Raw genomic sequence first — 14,714 nt, forward strand, 5'->3', positions numbered from 1 at the left:
TTTGTGTATGTATGTGTGTTACCTGAGCACAGGACTCCTCCGGCGTCTTGGCGCTGGTGGAATAGAGGGTGGGCAAGTCCAGGCGGTGGACTGGCAGCTTGTCCAGGTGGTGCAGCAAGGCAGGGGCCAGGTGGGAACTCTGTCCCGAGCCGGGAGAGCCGGCCAGGAGCAGACGGGGCCGGTACGATGTGGGTTGCTGGTGGGGGGAACTGCAAGGAGAAAAGACCCCTTCATTAACGGGGGGCTGTCAATGGGGAACACTGTTCCGACTGTCCATTGAAATGAATGAATACAGTAGATCCCTGATATTGGTGGCGTGAAGGAAGGGAACAAAATGCTGCTATGGATGGATGAAGTTTTGTCTGTTAATATTGAACTTACAAAGAGCAATTAATAAAAGTCCTGCGCACGGTGGAGTCGGAAGATGGCGACGGACTGACGGGGCACAAGGCAGGCTGGACTTCGTAGATGGAAGTAGCGTTGTCTTCGTCATCGTCACTGTACACGTCCTCTTGGAGGAGTTGATTGTCACTGCCTACTACACACACGCAAGCAAAGTTGAACAAAAAAACGGAATAACATAACTAGTCTGTGAGCAGAATTATGCAAAAACTACTACACATTTATAGATAGGCGACACATGGGCCCATTTTTGTAGACCATTTTTTACTTTTTTTTCTCCATGTCTATGACCTAGAATTGGACGCGAACCACCACCAAAGCCAATTTCAAAATTGACACTCGTAAAAATCAGCTTCATGCATATACCCGAGTTTTGCCATTAGGATTCACACATTCACTCAAAAAATAGGGAAAATGTGGGCAAAAATGCCATCTCTTGCACAAACATCCAAAATGTAGAAGCAAACTGCAAATGCAATTAGTTGATTTAATGCTATATGTCCAAATTCAGACAGTGTGTATATATTTTGACTCAAAATGAGAATTGTATTGTTTTCAGCTAGTATTTTCCACATTCCAAGATTTCCATTTGCATAATTATGCACACAGAAAAAAATCCAAAATTTTCAACAACAAAAAAAACATTGCAGAAACGTTTTACCCAATTCCCTCCTCTGTCCACATTGCTTGGCTGATTCTAACACTTCCAAGTAGTAGTTTCTACATATTCCCATATTATGTTAAAATTACTATTAGGGCAATTTTCGCCATTTCCCCTCAGTCTTAAGATTTTAAACTAGACCTCCGCTAAGGCCATTTTCAAAACGTATTACACCTTCAGCGTGTGTTTAAATTTTGTCATTAGGATTTACATGCTTCACTGAAGAATTACAGAAAAACATGGGAAAATGCACACAAATACAGTAGAGTTGAAGCAATTGCAGTTTTATTTTATAGAAAAATGTGAACATCATAATTCTGCCTACCGTGCGTGTCCCTGTCAGCACACTGAGCATGGGGAAAGACTCGAATGAGAGCATTGAGCACCAATGAGAAGGCGCCTGTCAGCAGGGGCCTGAGGATGGGCGACAGTGCTCGCCCCGGGGGAGCCAGGGCCCTCTGGGAGGCCGGCACGATGGCCCTCATGGCCCGACAGAAGTCGGTGGGCCCCAGCACGATGGAGGCCACGTCTAGCTTTAGCTTGACGCAGCTGCCATAGATCTGAGGGTAGCGGCGGCGCAGTGCCACCAGCGCCGCCTCTGTGCAAAGTGCTTTGATGTCGGCGCCACAATAGCCTGGAACATCGGACACCGCGGCAATTAATTGGGAGTAATATTGACGATAGTAATTCAAAAATTGTTCACACAACAATGATGAGTCTGAAAATGTCACTTTTGAAGTAGCTGTAAATGTAACATTTCTTGCATAGTTGAGTTTGATCATCCATGTAACTATGGAATTATTTTTATTTCAATTGTTTTCTGTGGTGAAGAAAATAAGCTACTTAAGTGGTTATGGGGGATTTCTTACCGACACATTTTTCTGCAAGTTCATCTACAAATGGCTGAGACAATTTGGGGTTCCAGTCCCGTGTGTGGATCTGCAAGATGTGCTTTCTGGCCTGTAAAAAAGATACAATAAATAAATACCGTTAAGCAAGTAGGTAACATTACCATGACGGTGTCATATAAAATATACATTTCAGTTAGTGAACCATAGGAAAGCCACACTACTGAAATCTGATTGTAAGAATGCTACTTTATTGCTCATGTCTACTTGTATGTGGCCATATATCACGAGTTTGCAAAGATTAATAAAAATTAAAAAAAACTCTGGTTATGAGAGATTTTCTTTAAGTATTCTCTATATACAGTCAAATATTTTTTCCCCACAACAAATGTAATGAGGAATAAACAAATTGAGACGGAAGAATTCTCTGGTAGCCGTCGGGAGTTAAGAGAGTTGGCATGTTGAATAAAATGCTGGGAATAAAAGCATGCAACAATGGCCGAGTTACATCACAAGTAAAACAAGCGCAGGATTGCTCGAGCTCTTATTTTAAAACAGACAGCACCACAAGAATTGGAGGTGAGCTACGCCGCCGCTGAAGTGAGCCCGTTGCATCACCCGCGGAGGATTCCTCTTTGATGGGCAGACGTCAAGAAGCAAAATGCTCGCTATTGTGAATGTGGAGCTTTTCATCGTCTTTCATCACACTTTGTGGATTGGGGTGCCTAACTTGGCCAAGGTTTGGGTATTGTGTGATTCAGGCGGGCAAACTGAATTTTAACATGTCCAGAGGGCCCTTTATTTGCACGAGAGACATGTTTTTAAAATTGTTCCAAGCTCGCTGGTGCAACTGTCTGCAACGTTAAGATCAGGGATCCCCAATCTTTTGAAAAGTGAGAACTACTTCTTGGACAGAGAATACAGACTACTGATATAATAAAATCGTCCAGTCGATAACACATAACTTGAGGAAATCCCACGCTTACCGAAATCTTGCTCTGATGATGTTTTGCACAATCACGCATGACTTAAGTAAACCTCAGCAAATTGTAACACATTTTGTAAGAATTCAACTTTGTGATTATTGGAATTCAACAAAGCCCTGCATGTAGTGCCGAACCTTGGTTTGGTGATGTGCTGTGATTGGGCAGCCCGTGTTTCTGGGTGTGTCCTAACAAAACAGTAAATTATGGCCTTGCATCTTGTGAGAAAAGTGACTTTTTAATTGCGTGTGTACAAACAGAACGCTGTTGGGCTAGTCTCCGTTTAGCTCTACTCCTCATCATCATAGTGATCATCATAGTGATGAAAGTATGGACATCCAGTCCACAAACCCGACAGATTCTTAATGTCCTTTTATTGCCCTTATAAACACTAATTACTTTGTGTTGTGCAGCGGTTGCTGCCAGAGAGATGGAAGACATTTTTGGCATGTTATAATTGGCAACAAGTTGCAACTCTTTATGCCAACATGGCATCTCTCACCGTCTTGTCGGGCAGGTTGAACAGAAACTCCCGGTCGAAACGGCCTGGCCTCCGCAGCGCCGGGTCGATAGAGTCAAGTCTGTTTGTAGCACCGATGACCACTATCTCCCCGCGGCTGTCCAGGCCGTCCATCAAGGCCAACAGAGTGGACACAATGGAACTAAATATAGACATGGATTAGTGTGGATCAGTAATTAGACAGCAGATTTATATATATTTTTTAAATTATTAAAATATATATATATATATAGCCAAAGGATCTCTTTCGGTTTCACAATGATGTTATTTTACCTGTGTATCTGGTCTTGCCTACTGGAGCGAACCGGAGCCAAACCATCGATCTCGTCAAAGAAGATAATGGACGGCCTCATCATGTATGCCTGATCAGGATGATAAGCAACATCTGTAAGCCTCATCCCTTTCTTTGAAGAGTGCTTAAAAATGTGACTCGCCTGGTCGAAGAGGAGGCGCAGCTGGCGCTCCGATTCGCCGACCCACTTGCTGAGGCAGTCGGCGCCTTTTCGCATGAAGAAGGAAACCTTGCGCTCGCCCTGGCTGCACTCGTTGGCCAGCGCCCGGGCCACCAGCGTTTTTCCTGTCCCTGGCGGGCCATAAAATAAACACCCCCTGTGGACAAGACATTCATCAGACATCAGTACATTCAGTTAAATCAACAATAACAGAAATTCAGCCCAGCTACTATTTTCTTTAAATAGTGGCTATTCTGTAATACAAACAGTGTCCTAATTCACTTATTATAAACATCTTGTCAAATACACACCTCAATTTTCTAATTAGTTAAAATATATAGAATGAAAAAAAAAACTTTGTTTGTTTTTGATAACAAGAGCTGATTACCGAGCCGTTCCCACAGTGTTGCTAACCAAGACAGCAGCGCCAAGCGTAGAATGAAGAGTTTTTTTAATTAAAATGTGTGGAGAAGCCGATTTAAACTCTGTGGCTAGCGAAACAGCAGTAGCGAGTGAATATAAAGAAGCTATCTATTTCTGAATATGTTTGTGGGAAAACAGTCATTTATGAAAAGAAAGCCTTAAACTGACCGTGGAGGTTGAATCTTGAACCTCTCAAAGACCTCGGGATAAAGAAGCGGGAACACCACCATCTCCTTCAAGGACTGGATGTGATTCCCGAGGCCACCCACTTGGTCAAATCTCACCTGAAGGAGAGGAAGTGTCTTTTAAAAAAAAAAATGACAACCACAAGGTCTCATTTTGGGAGATGACTTCACTCACTGAGGTGTCGAGGTTCATGGGGTCCACATCAGCCAGGCTGGCCCCCACTTTTGTCCTATCGCGCAGGACGCCACTTGCCAGGTCCTCTGCTGTCAGGTTCATGGGTAAACATCTGTGATATACACACGTTTGTTAGTCAGGAGATGTCTAAAGACAACCGACAGTGAAAATTGATGAAATCGACATTTGACCACCACAAGGCTCTTCCCTCAATATTGATCGCAATGAATTCATTATGAGGCTCGCCATCATGAAATATTATAATAGTGTGCAGGTCGTGTGTCAAACTGAAGTTAAAAAACAAAACATTAAAAAGTAGCGGTTTAAGAAATGTTTTTTGTTATTTAACTTTTGCATGGCTTAATAAGTGTAATCAGTGTATAACACTTTTTGATAATTAAACATGCATCAGGTCATTGACCCTGGAGCATTTATTGCTATTACCGCAACAGTAAAGTTAAATGGCTAGTAATGTAGTTAATAATTATATTAAATTTTTTTATTTCTACTTTTAGATAAACATGCCCAGAGTCAAAATGATCCAAAAACAAACATAAGATTAAAAGTAAGACAGTTAATATTGCAGCTAGTAAGATCTATAAACAATGTTTATATATAATGTTTGGATAATTTAACTAATTCCCTGGCAACTGTAATAGCATTTTGACTGATCTTTCAATACCCACAGAATATCGTATTATGTAACAAATCTAAGAACAAAATATGTAGTGAAAATAAAAAGAAAAAAGTATCTTATCACCTGTTCCTGGCGCGCGTCATGCTCTTGCCTTTCCTTCTCTCAAAACGTTCCTCATCAGAGGATGAAGTTGTGTCACTGCTGTGGATGGCGTGTTTCTTTATTCTGGAGGAGGAAAAACTGATTATTTTTTAAAAGTCATTAAGTTAGCATCGGTAACTGTAGCGAGCGCAGCATTTAGCACCACTCACCGTATATGGCTTCTTCTTGCTGGCGATCTGTGGGTGTCAAACAGTGTGGGGTTGCTTTGCTTCCTGTTCACTGGTTCTGAGGACACAAAACGAGATGTGATTGGTTATCATCACCACGTGCCTTCATAAAAAACAAGTTGCAAATGAAAACCATGTTGGTTACCAATTGGGGGCGCCTCGTATCGCTGCACCGTCTTGCGCTGCCTCAGGTTATACGGCCTATCGTTACCCTCCTCTGCTTCTTCCGCTTCATCCCCTTCGTCATCCTCATCCTCCGCATCCTCCTCCTCTTCCTCCCCGTGAGATTCTGCATGTATTTAAACATTTTACCGCGAAGACTCTGCTGATTTATAAAGAGTTGCCTGCGTGAGTCAGGAACTTACCTTCCGTGCCCTCCTCCTCTTCCTCCTGCGTTTTACTCATGACTTTGTGGTGCGCGGGTAGGCTGAACGTGTTGCGTCGCATGGACTTCCTCCGCTTCACCCGAGAGTACATGTCCATGTTTTCCTGAAAGAAAATCAGATTATAGTAAAGTAAGTGCTTGCTCTGAAACTTCAGGGAAAAGCCCGGCTTTACCTCCTCTGTGTCTCTGGTCCACATGCGGAGGCGCTCCACCTCACGGTTCTGCCTGATGCTGCTGATGTTGTCCATCTCCTGGAGGACTGCCTCAGCGGTGCTGCACAACGTTCAAACAATAGTGTGATAGACTGAAGGCTGGCAAGACGGGGATTCTTGGAAGCATTACAAAAAAACAAGCCTTTTGGCAGGTTTCATAGCAGCTTGGACTCAAATGTTGGGAGTTACAGAAACGGGGGGGGGGGGGGGGGGGTTGGTACTGAGATTGGTTGCTTCTGGGGAGCAATTCTGGCTTTTTACTCTTTCTTTCTCTTTCTTGTTAGCTAATCGGGTGTTGGCTATTGTGCCTGTCTGCTCACCTGTTGACCAGCTGGTCAAACAGCAGACTCTGGTTGAGGTGCTCAAACTGGCTCTTCCTGACACGGCAGCTCCTTTTCAGCTCCACGTGGCCATTCATGCGCGAGTGGTCACCCTGGCCCATGTGGCCTATAGCATAAATGCAAAAAAAATACAATAATAAGAATTCTTTCTAAGTATGGTTTTATATTTAATGCCCTGTAGAATATTACCGTGCCCATTCTGCATGATACGAGATGACAGCCTAGGAGAAAAAAAAAACAAAAAAAAACAGGATATTATTTTAGACTTGTTGCACTTATTTCATGGTACACTGCTCGCAAAAGGGATCTTGGGCTTTAACTCTTTGACTGCCAGATGTTTTCAGAAAAGGGATGCCGTGGGTGCCAGCCGATTTAAGCATTTTTGACTGGTCTTTCAAGGTCCACAGAAAATGTTGTGTTTGGACTATGGAAACACACATACTACCAAATGAAAGATTGGACTCTCATCTTTCATCAGAAAAAAAAGTTTGTTTCTACCTTATTCCGTTTTTCAGTAATCAACAATAGAAGATGGTTAGTTTCACCTCTGTTTTGAAACAAACGTCTTTTAACGTCTTTGGCACTCCTCCCTAGGATTTTACTAAACGTTATCTAACGTTTTTGGCAGTCAAAGAGTTAAGGTGTAATTTCAGGATGAACATAAAATGCACTATAACCTTTCTGCATAACTTAACTGCATAACTCTCTAACCAAGAGCTGAATGGCATCATTCGCAACGGGTGTTTCATCAATAAAACAATATATTTCCTGGTTCAATTAGAATTAGTATATAAACAGTATTTAGGATCAAACACCTGTTACAATTTTTTTTATGTTTAGCTCATTGTTAGACAACATTAAGTTGTGTGAATAACACTGAAATATTTAACAGTTGGACACGGGAATTCTGAAGTTTAGAAAAAGTCTAATTAAGTACACTTGTCGTTAAGGTTGTAGTATATCTGAGGTTCGTCCTGAAATTACACTCAAGACGAAGATTACCAAGATAACATTAAGCAAGCTGACCTGGTGCGGTAGGTGGGAATATCCCAGCTAACCCTCTGGCCTTTGGTCTGGGGCGAGGGGGACGTGTCGCTGGAGCTAGGCTCCGACGACATCTGCCTGTGGGGCCGCTTGGCAGGCGGGCTGAGCCGCGGACTACTCACATCACTGCTCATCTCCTTCTGGTCCAGCAAAAGAATTACATTAACAGTGTGGGGAAAATGCCATTTGACAATCATTGTCCATAAACATAAAGCAATCCCCAAAAAAACTAAGTACTAGTGTACAGTAGTGGCGATATTCTTAGGCCCCCAACAAGCGAGTTCACATGTGCCATGTGTATCTTCAAAACATGGTATGTCAAGACCATCGTAAACCAAGAAAGACCCAAATTATAATAATAAATAAAGCTGCGATATATTCGTTCACTTTCAGATTTCATAACATGACATGATGAGACACTAGTTGAGAAAATTCAGCTATTCATTTAAACAGGGAGAACTCAGATTATGAGAGATGTTCTGAGGGGTCTCAGTCGAAGGTCATGGTTCTTCCAACTGGGAATCATTGTGTCTGAACGTTATGTCCCGTTGTATTGTATGGTAATTAACTCAGGATGATTTGTGATGGTCTAATATGAGACTTTTTCTTTCTCCTCTTTCTTTCTTTCTGCATGTTTACCGGTACATGTCATTTTCTTTCTGTATGCTACTCTGAAGTGGTAACGCTGTGATTTTTATTTATTTTTGCCATTAGATTACTTTTTTGTATTTTCTATTGCTCTTTCTCTTGTGTGTTTTTTATTATTTATTTCTGTACAGCATATGTCTCTGTAAAATTATGTCAATACAATTGTTTACTATTACACTGACTTCCTTCTTTTATTGGGTTTTAAACTTGTGTTTGTCAATTCGATTCTTTCTGTACCCTTTATGATCACAAGTGTAACCTGGAGTTTTGTAACAATTGTTATTGCACAGACCACTTTTTATTTTGTTCTGTCTCTCTTGATTGTGAAACAAAAAGGCTGCGGTCAGTCAGCTTTAATGTCACACAAAGGAACTAATGCACGACTGGATTCAATTGAGAATTTGAACAAAAATTAACTACAGCATTTATTGTCCAAAAAAGCTCATATATAGTATTCACGCCGTGAAGTTCACCAAGTTCAGACTTGCCTTATACGAGACGTGAGCCAGCCAACTGTTGTGATCCCTTCCCCCACAACAAGGCTACCCTTTCGGGCTAGCCTTAGCTCCAGCTTCAGTCGCGCTTTAACCCAACCACAGAAGTGTTAAATTCATCCACGACTGGGACAACATTAGCTGTGATACGCTTCTGTCAAACCACGTGGTGGGCTTTGCATGAGGAGGGTAAAATAAGCGGACAAAAACCAAGCGAGTCGCCCGGGTCCAAGTGCCAAACACAAAGGGAACTCAACTTGAAGCTACCAGCTAACGCAGCTAGCCTCCCCTTTAAACGCCTTTTAATGATTTTAGCTATAAATGACAGGCGTACGGACCGCTTCGTTAAGGTGTTCGGTTGTGCGTAAACGTGGCCCGGCGGGTGTCATACCCGGCGGTGGTGTCATTTCGCCAGGGAACGATGCCCCCGAAGCAGGAGCAGCTCATTCTCAGGCCAAGGCTACAACTAGCGGCGGCTGTGCTAGCTCACCAGAGGTGGGGGAAAGAGGAAACCGGCTTACGTGTTCGTCGGGGGTACGCTCGTTCCTCGACGACGAGCGGGTCCTGGAGGAGATGAAGTGGCTGCTGCACGGCCGCGAGCTTTTCCGTGTGTTCACCATGTTTAGTTTCACTCAAAAAGGCTCCAAAACCGGCTCCAAACACTGGCTCAAAGAGCACAGCACCGAGGCGCCATTTTTTCTCTCTCTCTCTCTCTCTCTCTCTCTCTCTCTCTCTCTCTCTCTCTCTCTCTTGCTCACCCTGTAGCTCTCTCACTCTCTCGCTTATCCTGTAGCTCTCTCTCTCCCCCCTCCTTCTCCCTCTCTCCCCCTCTCCCTCTACCCCTCTATTTCTCTTGCTCCCCCTGTAGCTCTCTCATTCTCTCTCACTCATCCTGTAGCTCTCTCTCCCCCCTCTCCTTCCCCCTCTCTCCCTCGCTCTCTCTTGTCCGTCCGTCTTTCTCCATGTGATGTGTGCATACTCACAGCAGACAATGAGGCACTCTAAATCCACATCAGCACGAAGCCCCTGTCTACAAGATGGCTGTCAAGTCGAATTTAAAAACAACAGCAAAACCCTCCTCTCCCCCCTACCCCTCCTTTGCGTCTATACAGAATCTCTGTCTTCATGATGTCAAATGGTTACTCCAAGAAGTTTTATAATGATTTAACATTAAAGTGACTCATTATGGGTTTTCTTCTTTCATCTTTCATCTTTCCTCGCCTCTCTCTCTCTCTCTCTCTCTCTCTCTCTCTCTCTCTCTCTCTCTCTCTCTCTCTCGCTCTCTCTCTCTCTCTCTGTACATTATGACTCTCTTTAGTACAATGTGGTCCTAACTCGTGCTCTGTTTCTGTACACTCTTACACTCAGTTGTGTTTGTGTCATGCATAATACCTGCGACCCTTGTGAGGAATAAGGACTTCGGAAAATGAGTGGACTACCATACTGTAATGTGAACTGAAATGGTAGTTTATTTTATTGGAAAAAACAAAACAACAAATGCAATACAATAATAATAGGACCAAACTAAATGGAATTTGTGAGAAGACTATAATTTGCATCGTGTTCTACTAAGACATCCTGTCTTTTGCTTGTTTCCCTAAATTTACACATTGTTAACCTATACTAATTATTATTATGATTATTATTATTATGATTATTATTATTATTATGTTTCCGTCATCTCATTGAATAGAACACAGCGGTCATTACGACACAAATGGCTAATTTACGGCGCGGAGTATTGACGTCAGAGAGCTGTTGCCGTAAACCGTTCTGGTACCTACTAGCTGCAGATGTTTTAGCCGCGGATTAGCAGTTATAACACACACAAACACAAACCGGTAAATCATTCCTTTACCTAATTAACCTCATGTTCAAATGTTATTTTGTTAATGTTCGTAAAATCTTTTCAGTGCTAGGTTGAATTTGTTACGTCATTTTCGCGCCCACGTCCTTTATTAATATATATATGATAGCCTACGATGATTATCAATAATAATAATAATAATACTGTATACACATTTAAAAAATATTCGTCGTTGATGAGTAAACTATTGAAAACACGCAAGACAAGAAAACTGATGCAATAAATTATTTGTTTTATAAATGGACTTCTATGATCTTGTCTTGTATTATTTGTTGTTGTTTCCAGATGGTCAAGACAAGACGACATGATACACAATGACACCGAGGAAGATGACATTTGGTAAGGAAAATGTTTGCTGTCATTAAACTACAACACTTAAACAGATAGAGGACATTTTTGTTACATAGTGCAGTCTCACTCCCAAGTATGAAAATGAAAACAGTTTATTGTTCTGTTGAATAGAAAAAATGTTTAAAAACATATAACTGGTACCTTATGTGTTCAACTTATAACACAATGGGCCTTAAGTGTATTGTTATAGATTTTTCAAAAAAAATGTTGTGTTGAACAGGGTTGCCAGTGATGACAATGAAGAGGAGGCTCCGATGAGGTGCAGCTTCTCTGTAGAAGACCTCCTGGACGAGGTGGAGAAGATCTGTTATGATGCCACAGGAACGTCCAAGGTCAGAAATGAATTATTATTGCTGTTTATTCATATAAAGATAAAGGGCTGGCACCGCACTAAAATAAATAATAAATGTCTTAACATTCTGACTTATTGCTTGAAAAATGTGACAGTATTCTAGCAACATTGCAGGTTTTGCACTACATCCTAAAATGATAACTGTAGTTTAATTTTTTTACTCAATTTTACATTTTTATCTTATTTCTTATTTTATTTCCACTTTATTCTGTACGGCGTTCACTTTTTTTTCCCATAAGTCATTTTTTGGGTCATATTTCAACTTTGTCCTCATAAAGTTAAGACTACTCTTCAAATATTTTTATTTTACTTTGTAAATGGCTTTTTTTCCAAGTATTTATCACTTATTTTTTTTAAATAATGGAATTGTGGCTTATTTATGTTCCTTATAATATAATTGTGTCAAAAGAGAGAAATATGTTACTTTTTTCATCTTTATTTTCATAAAATATGTTTTATTTTTCTTGTAGTATTTGCAATTTTTTGGGTAAGTTATTTTCACCTGTTTCTCCTGTCTTGTGAAAATTTTTATCTTGCACGATTTTATTTGCTTAAAATTTGTTTCTGAATTTATAACTTTATCATAAAATTACATATTTACTCTGATGATGTTCCAATGTAAAAACATTTTTTGATAGTTCCCCCCCCCCAATAAAATGAGGGTGTTGCCTTGTAAACAACTCCCACACATGAACAGTGCTTTTTCCCCCCCCACCAGGTGGAGATGGTGGTGCGCCTCTGGAAGGACGGCTTCACCGTCAATGACCAGGAGTTCCGCAGCTACTCAGTTCCAGAAAACCAGGCATTCCTGGATGCCATCAAAAGGGGGCAAGTTTTGTTGGTGTTTTAAATATGGAGTTGTTGTTTTTTCCACAATTTCTAATGATAACCTCAAGTAAATATCCTCATTAGTGTTGTAACCTTCAATGCAGGGAACTTCCGGCGGAGTGGGAGAGCCGAGCAGAGGAGGAGGAGCTGGAGGTCAATGTGGAGGATCTGACCGAGGAAGATTACGTTCCCAGGAAGAAGGTTTTCCACCCTTTCAGTGGGCGAGGATACCGGCTAGGCAGGTGAGGGGATCTTTACTGAAAATAGTAACATGAATAAATATTATATTTTTATTATTTTTCCCCCTTTATTTATAGCCTGAAAATCTTTTTTTTTTTATTAAATTCGATTACTTTTTAATTTGGATAAATAATACATTTGGAATAATAAATTAGAATCTCTTTAAAAGAAAAAAATGCTCATCATTTGTGTTTATATGTCCTCCACACAAGAGAGTACATACACCTGCTGGCTATTCTACTGCTCACCACAAGATGTCACTCTAACCCCAAGCAATCAAAGCGGGTCATGGCAGCACCCTGACGAGCTGCAAAAGAGCACTGACTTAATTTTCTCCTGCCATCATCATCGGTATTAAAGCTAAAGATTTAATCCCCGGTCTGTGTTGGCGCCGCAGCGTGGCTCCCCGAGTGGTGGCCCGCTCGCCATCGGTGCACGAGGACGGCGAATCTCCCCCCATCCCCATGGTAACCCTGGACCACGCCTTGCCCGTCACCTCTCTGCAACTATGGTTGGCCGACGGCCGCAGGCTGGTGCAGCGATTCAACCTATCACATCGGTGCGTATACACATCACCACCAAACAAATAAACAAACAAAAAAAAACATTAATCAGCAAGTTTGTCTTAATCTCCACATGACAAAATAAGATTCCTGCTAGTTTGGATTACGTAATGCTAGTCTGGCGCGCTAAACATAATCTGAGATGGAGTGCGTCTATCAAATCCCAGCAGGGGGATGGGTTGCGTAACCCCCAATGCAGCGTTTATGTAATGGGGGCGAGGAGCTCAAGGATGGAGAGAGCCTGCCTCCGACCTTCGCCGGCCTCCTGTGTGAGCTGGAGACCACCGGTGCTCATGAATAATGGAGACCCCTCTCGCTTGAATGGGGAGAAAGCACGGGATGACCTGTCACTTTATTCTCCCATAGGAAATTAAAAATCAATTGTTCACTCACTTGTCCAACTGGCAAGAATTTGACTTAACAATCTTAAGCATGTGAAAAGAAGTTAACAGCTGTAAATTACTGCCCACATTTTGTGTGAAATTACCACTTTCTCCTAATTTTTTACAGCTGACAACTTTTATCCTCCTAGTATTTATCTTATTTCTGTTAAACCAGGTTTGACTCTTTCACTCACAATATATTGTAAATTTCCCAATTTTTTAAATGCAATTCTGACTCTTAATGGTCAAAACCATTTTTCACCATATTTGACTTTTATTCTCACAAAATGCTGTTTTTAAATGAAATAGTATTTTGACTTTTATTACTGTTAAATTCCAAAATTTCCTCCTAAAATGATTACTTATTTCCCATAAAAATGTATCTATCTTTAAAAAAAAAAGAAAACTCTAAATATGCATTTTATTTTCGGACAATTTTAAATCATTATTATTCAGGCCCAGTTATAATAAATTTCTCAATTGCATAAAAAGGTGACTTTTAGAAAAAATAAATGTTGTCTTGTGTGCCCAGAAAATTCAATTTTTTTCTCTTAAAAATCTAACTTAATAATTTATTTCCCCAAAATGTTATCTGAGTCTTACGTTTTTCTTGTAAAAATAAATCACAAAATTACAACACTTTTTCAAAAAATCTAAATAAATCCTCTAACATGACTTATTCTCATAAAATTCACTTTTAATCTCCAAAAATTAGCACTGTTTTAGGAACAATTATCACTTTTTTTCCATTATATTTTCTAATATATATTTGCAAACTAATGTGACCTATTTTCAAAATATTTAGGGCTGGTTTTCATAATATTACCACTTTACCAACTTTTATTTCCACAATTTTAATATTATTATATATACAGTATATATCTTTTTTTATTTTTATTTTTTAAAGCTATTCATTTCTGTTAAATTACAACACTTACCCGTAACATTATTTTTTTTTTGCGACGTATTTCTGGTCAAATGTAGACTTTATATCTGTAAAATGATGTCTTTTTTCCCCTCACAATATTACAACACTTACTCCAATTATTCCTGCAATGTTCTTGTTTTCTCTCATATAAATGTGTCGCTTTCTAAATGGTATGCCAGGGAGCATTCACATTTGAAGTTTCCTCCAACATGACCAAGCAACTTGCCATCTTTTACCGCCTAACTCCCGTCTTCCCTCGCTTAGGATCGCTGACGTTCACGACTTTGTGTCGCGCTGCCAGAGGAGTTGCCCACCCTTCGTCCTGACCACGTCGCTTCCCGTGCGGGAGCTCCACGACAAAGAGCTGAGCCTCGAAGCGGCGGACTTGGCCAACGCTGTCATTGTCCAGCGGCCCCTCAACACGCACGCCCCCTTTGCACCATAATCCACCCGTCCCTTTCAC

At 41.0% G+C, this 14,714-nt stretch overlaps 2 protein-coding genes across 9 annotated transcripts in view; one reads left to right on the forward strand and one right to left on the reverse strand.

Annotated features, from left to right (window-relative positions):
• The window catches only part of atad2b (ATPase family AAA domain containing 2B), a 49,283-nt gene extending 39,458 nt beyond the window's left edge, over nt 1–9,825 (reverse strand). Inside the window, exons 1-18 of one of the 7 annotated variants that reach the window (XM_077553139.1) lie at nt 9,723–9,825; nt 7,580–7,737; nt 6,743–6,774; nt 6,533–6,659; nt 6,174–6,273; nt 5,981–6,104; nt 5,761–5,904; nt 5,598–5,673; nt 5,410–5,526; nt 4,650–4,761; nt 4,458–4,573; nt 3,849–4,023; nt 3,688–3,776; nt 3,397–3,556; nt 1,933–2,023; nt 1,389–1,697; nt 382–538; nt 23–209 (exon numbers count right to left, since the gene is read on the reverse strand). In XM_077553139.1, the coding sequence (XP_077409265.1) occupies nt 23–209; nt 382–538; nt 1,389–1,697; nt 1,933–2,023; nt 3,397–3,556; nt 3,688–3,776; nt 3,849–4,023; nt 4,458–4,573; nt 4,650–4,761; nt 5,410–5,526; nt 5,598–5,673; nt 5,761–5,904; nt 5,981–6,104; nt 6,174–6,273; nt 6,533–6,659; nt 6,743–6,774; nt 7,580–7,731 (2,268 nt within the window). In that variant the 5' untranslated portion in view covers nt 7,732–7,737; nt 9,723–9,825. Of the gene's footprint in view, nt 1–22; nt 210–381; nt 539–1,388; nt 1,698–1,932; nt 2,024–3,396; nt 3,557–3,687; nt 3,777–3,848; nt 4,024–4,457; nt 4,574–4,649; nt 4,762–5,409; nt 5,527–5,597; nt 5,674–5,760; nt 5,905–5,980; nt 6,105–6,173; nt 6,274–6,532; nt 6,660–6,742; nt 6,775–7,579; nt 7,738–9,260; nt 9,539–9,722 lie in introns of those variants that run through there. The other 6 variants (XM_077553140.1, XM_077553137.1, XM_077553136.1 and 3 more) reach the window with 6 other exon arrangements.
• Nucleotides 9,826–10,130: 305 nt separating this feature from the next.
• Nucleotides 10,131–14,696, forward strand: ubxn2a (UBX domain protein 2A). 2 transcript variants are annotated; one of them, XM_077552552.1, is made up of 7 exons: nt 10,131–10,202; nt 10,892–10,945; nt 11,178–11,289; nt 12,028–12,137; nt 12,242–12,379; nt 12,775–12,936; nt 14,516–14,696. In XM_077552552.1, exons 2-7 carry the CDS (start codon nt 10,911–10,913, stop codon nt 14,694–14,696), a joined length of 738 nt encoding a protein of 245 aa, XP_077408678.1. In that variant the 5' UTR covers nt 10,131–10,202; nt 10,892–10,910. The 2 variants fall into 2 exon arrangements, with proteins under 2 accessions (XP_077408678.1, XP_077408677.1); XM_077552551.1 differs by lacking the exon at nt 10,131–10,202 and adding an exon at nt 10,383–10,580.
• The last annotated feature ends 18 nt before the right edge of the window (nt 14,697–14,714 follow it).

The sequence above is a fragment of the Vanacampus margaritifer genome, chromosome 19 (assembly GCF_051991255.1).
Source record: "Vanacampus margaritifer isolate UIUO_Vmar chromosome 19, RoL_Vmar_1.0, whole genome shotgun sequence".
Lineage (NCBI taxonomy): Eukaryota > Metazoa > Chordata > Actinopteri > Syngnathiformes > Syngnathidae > Vanacampus > Vanacampus margaritifer.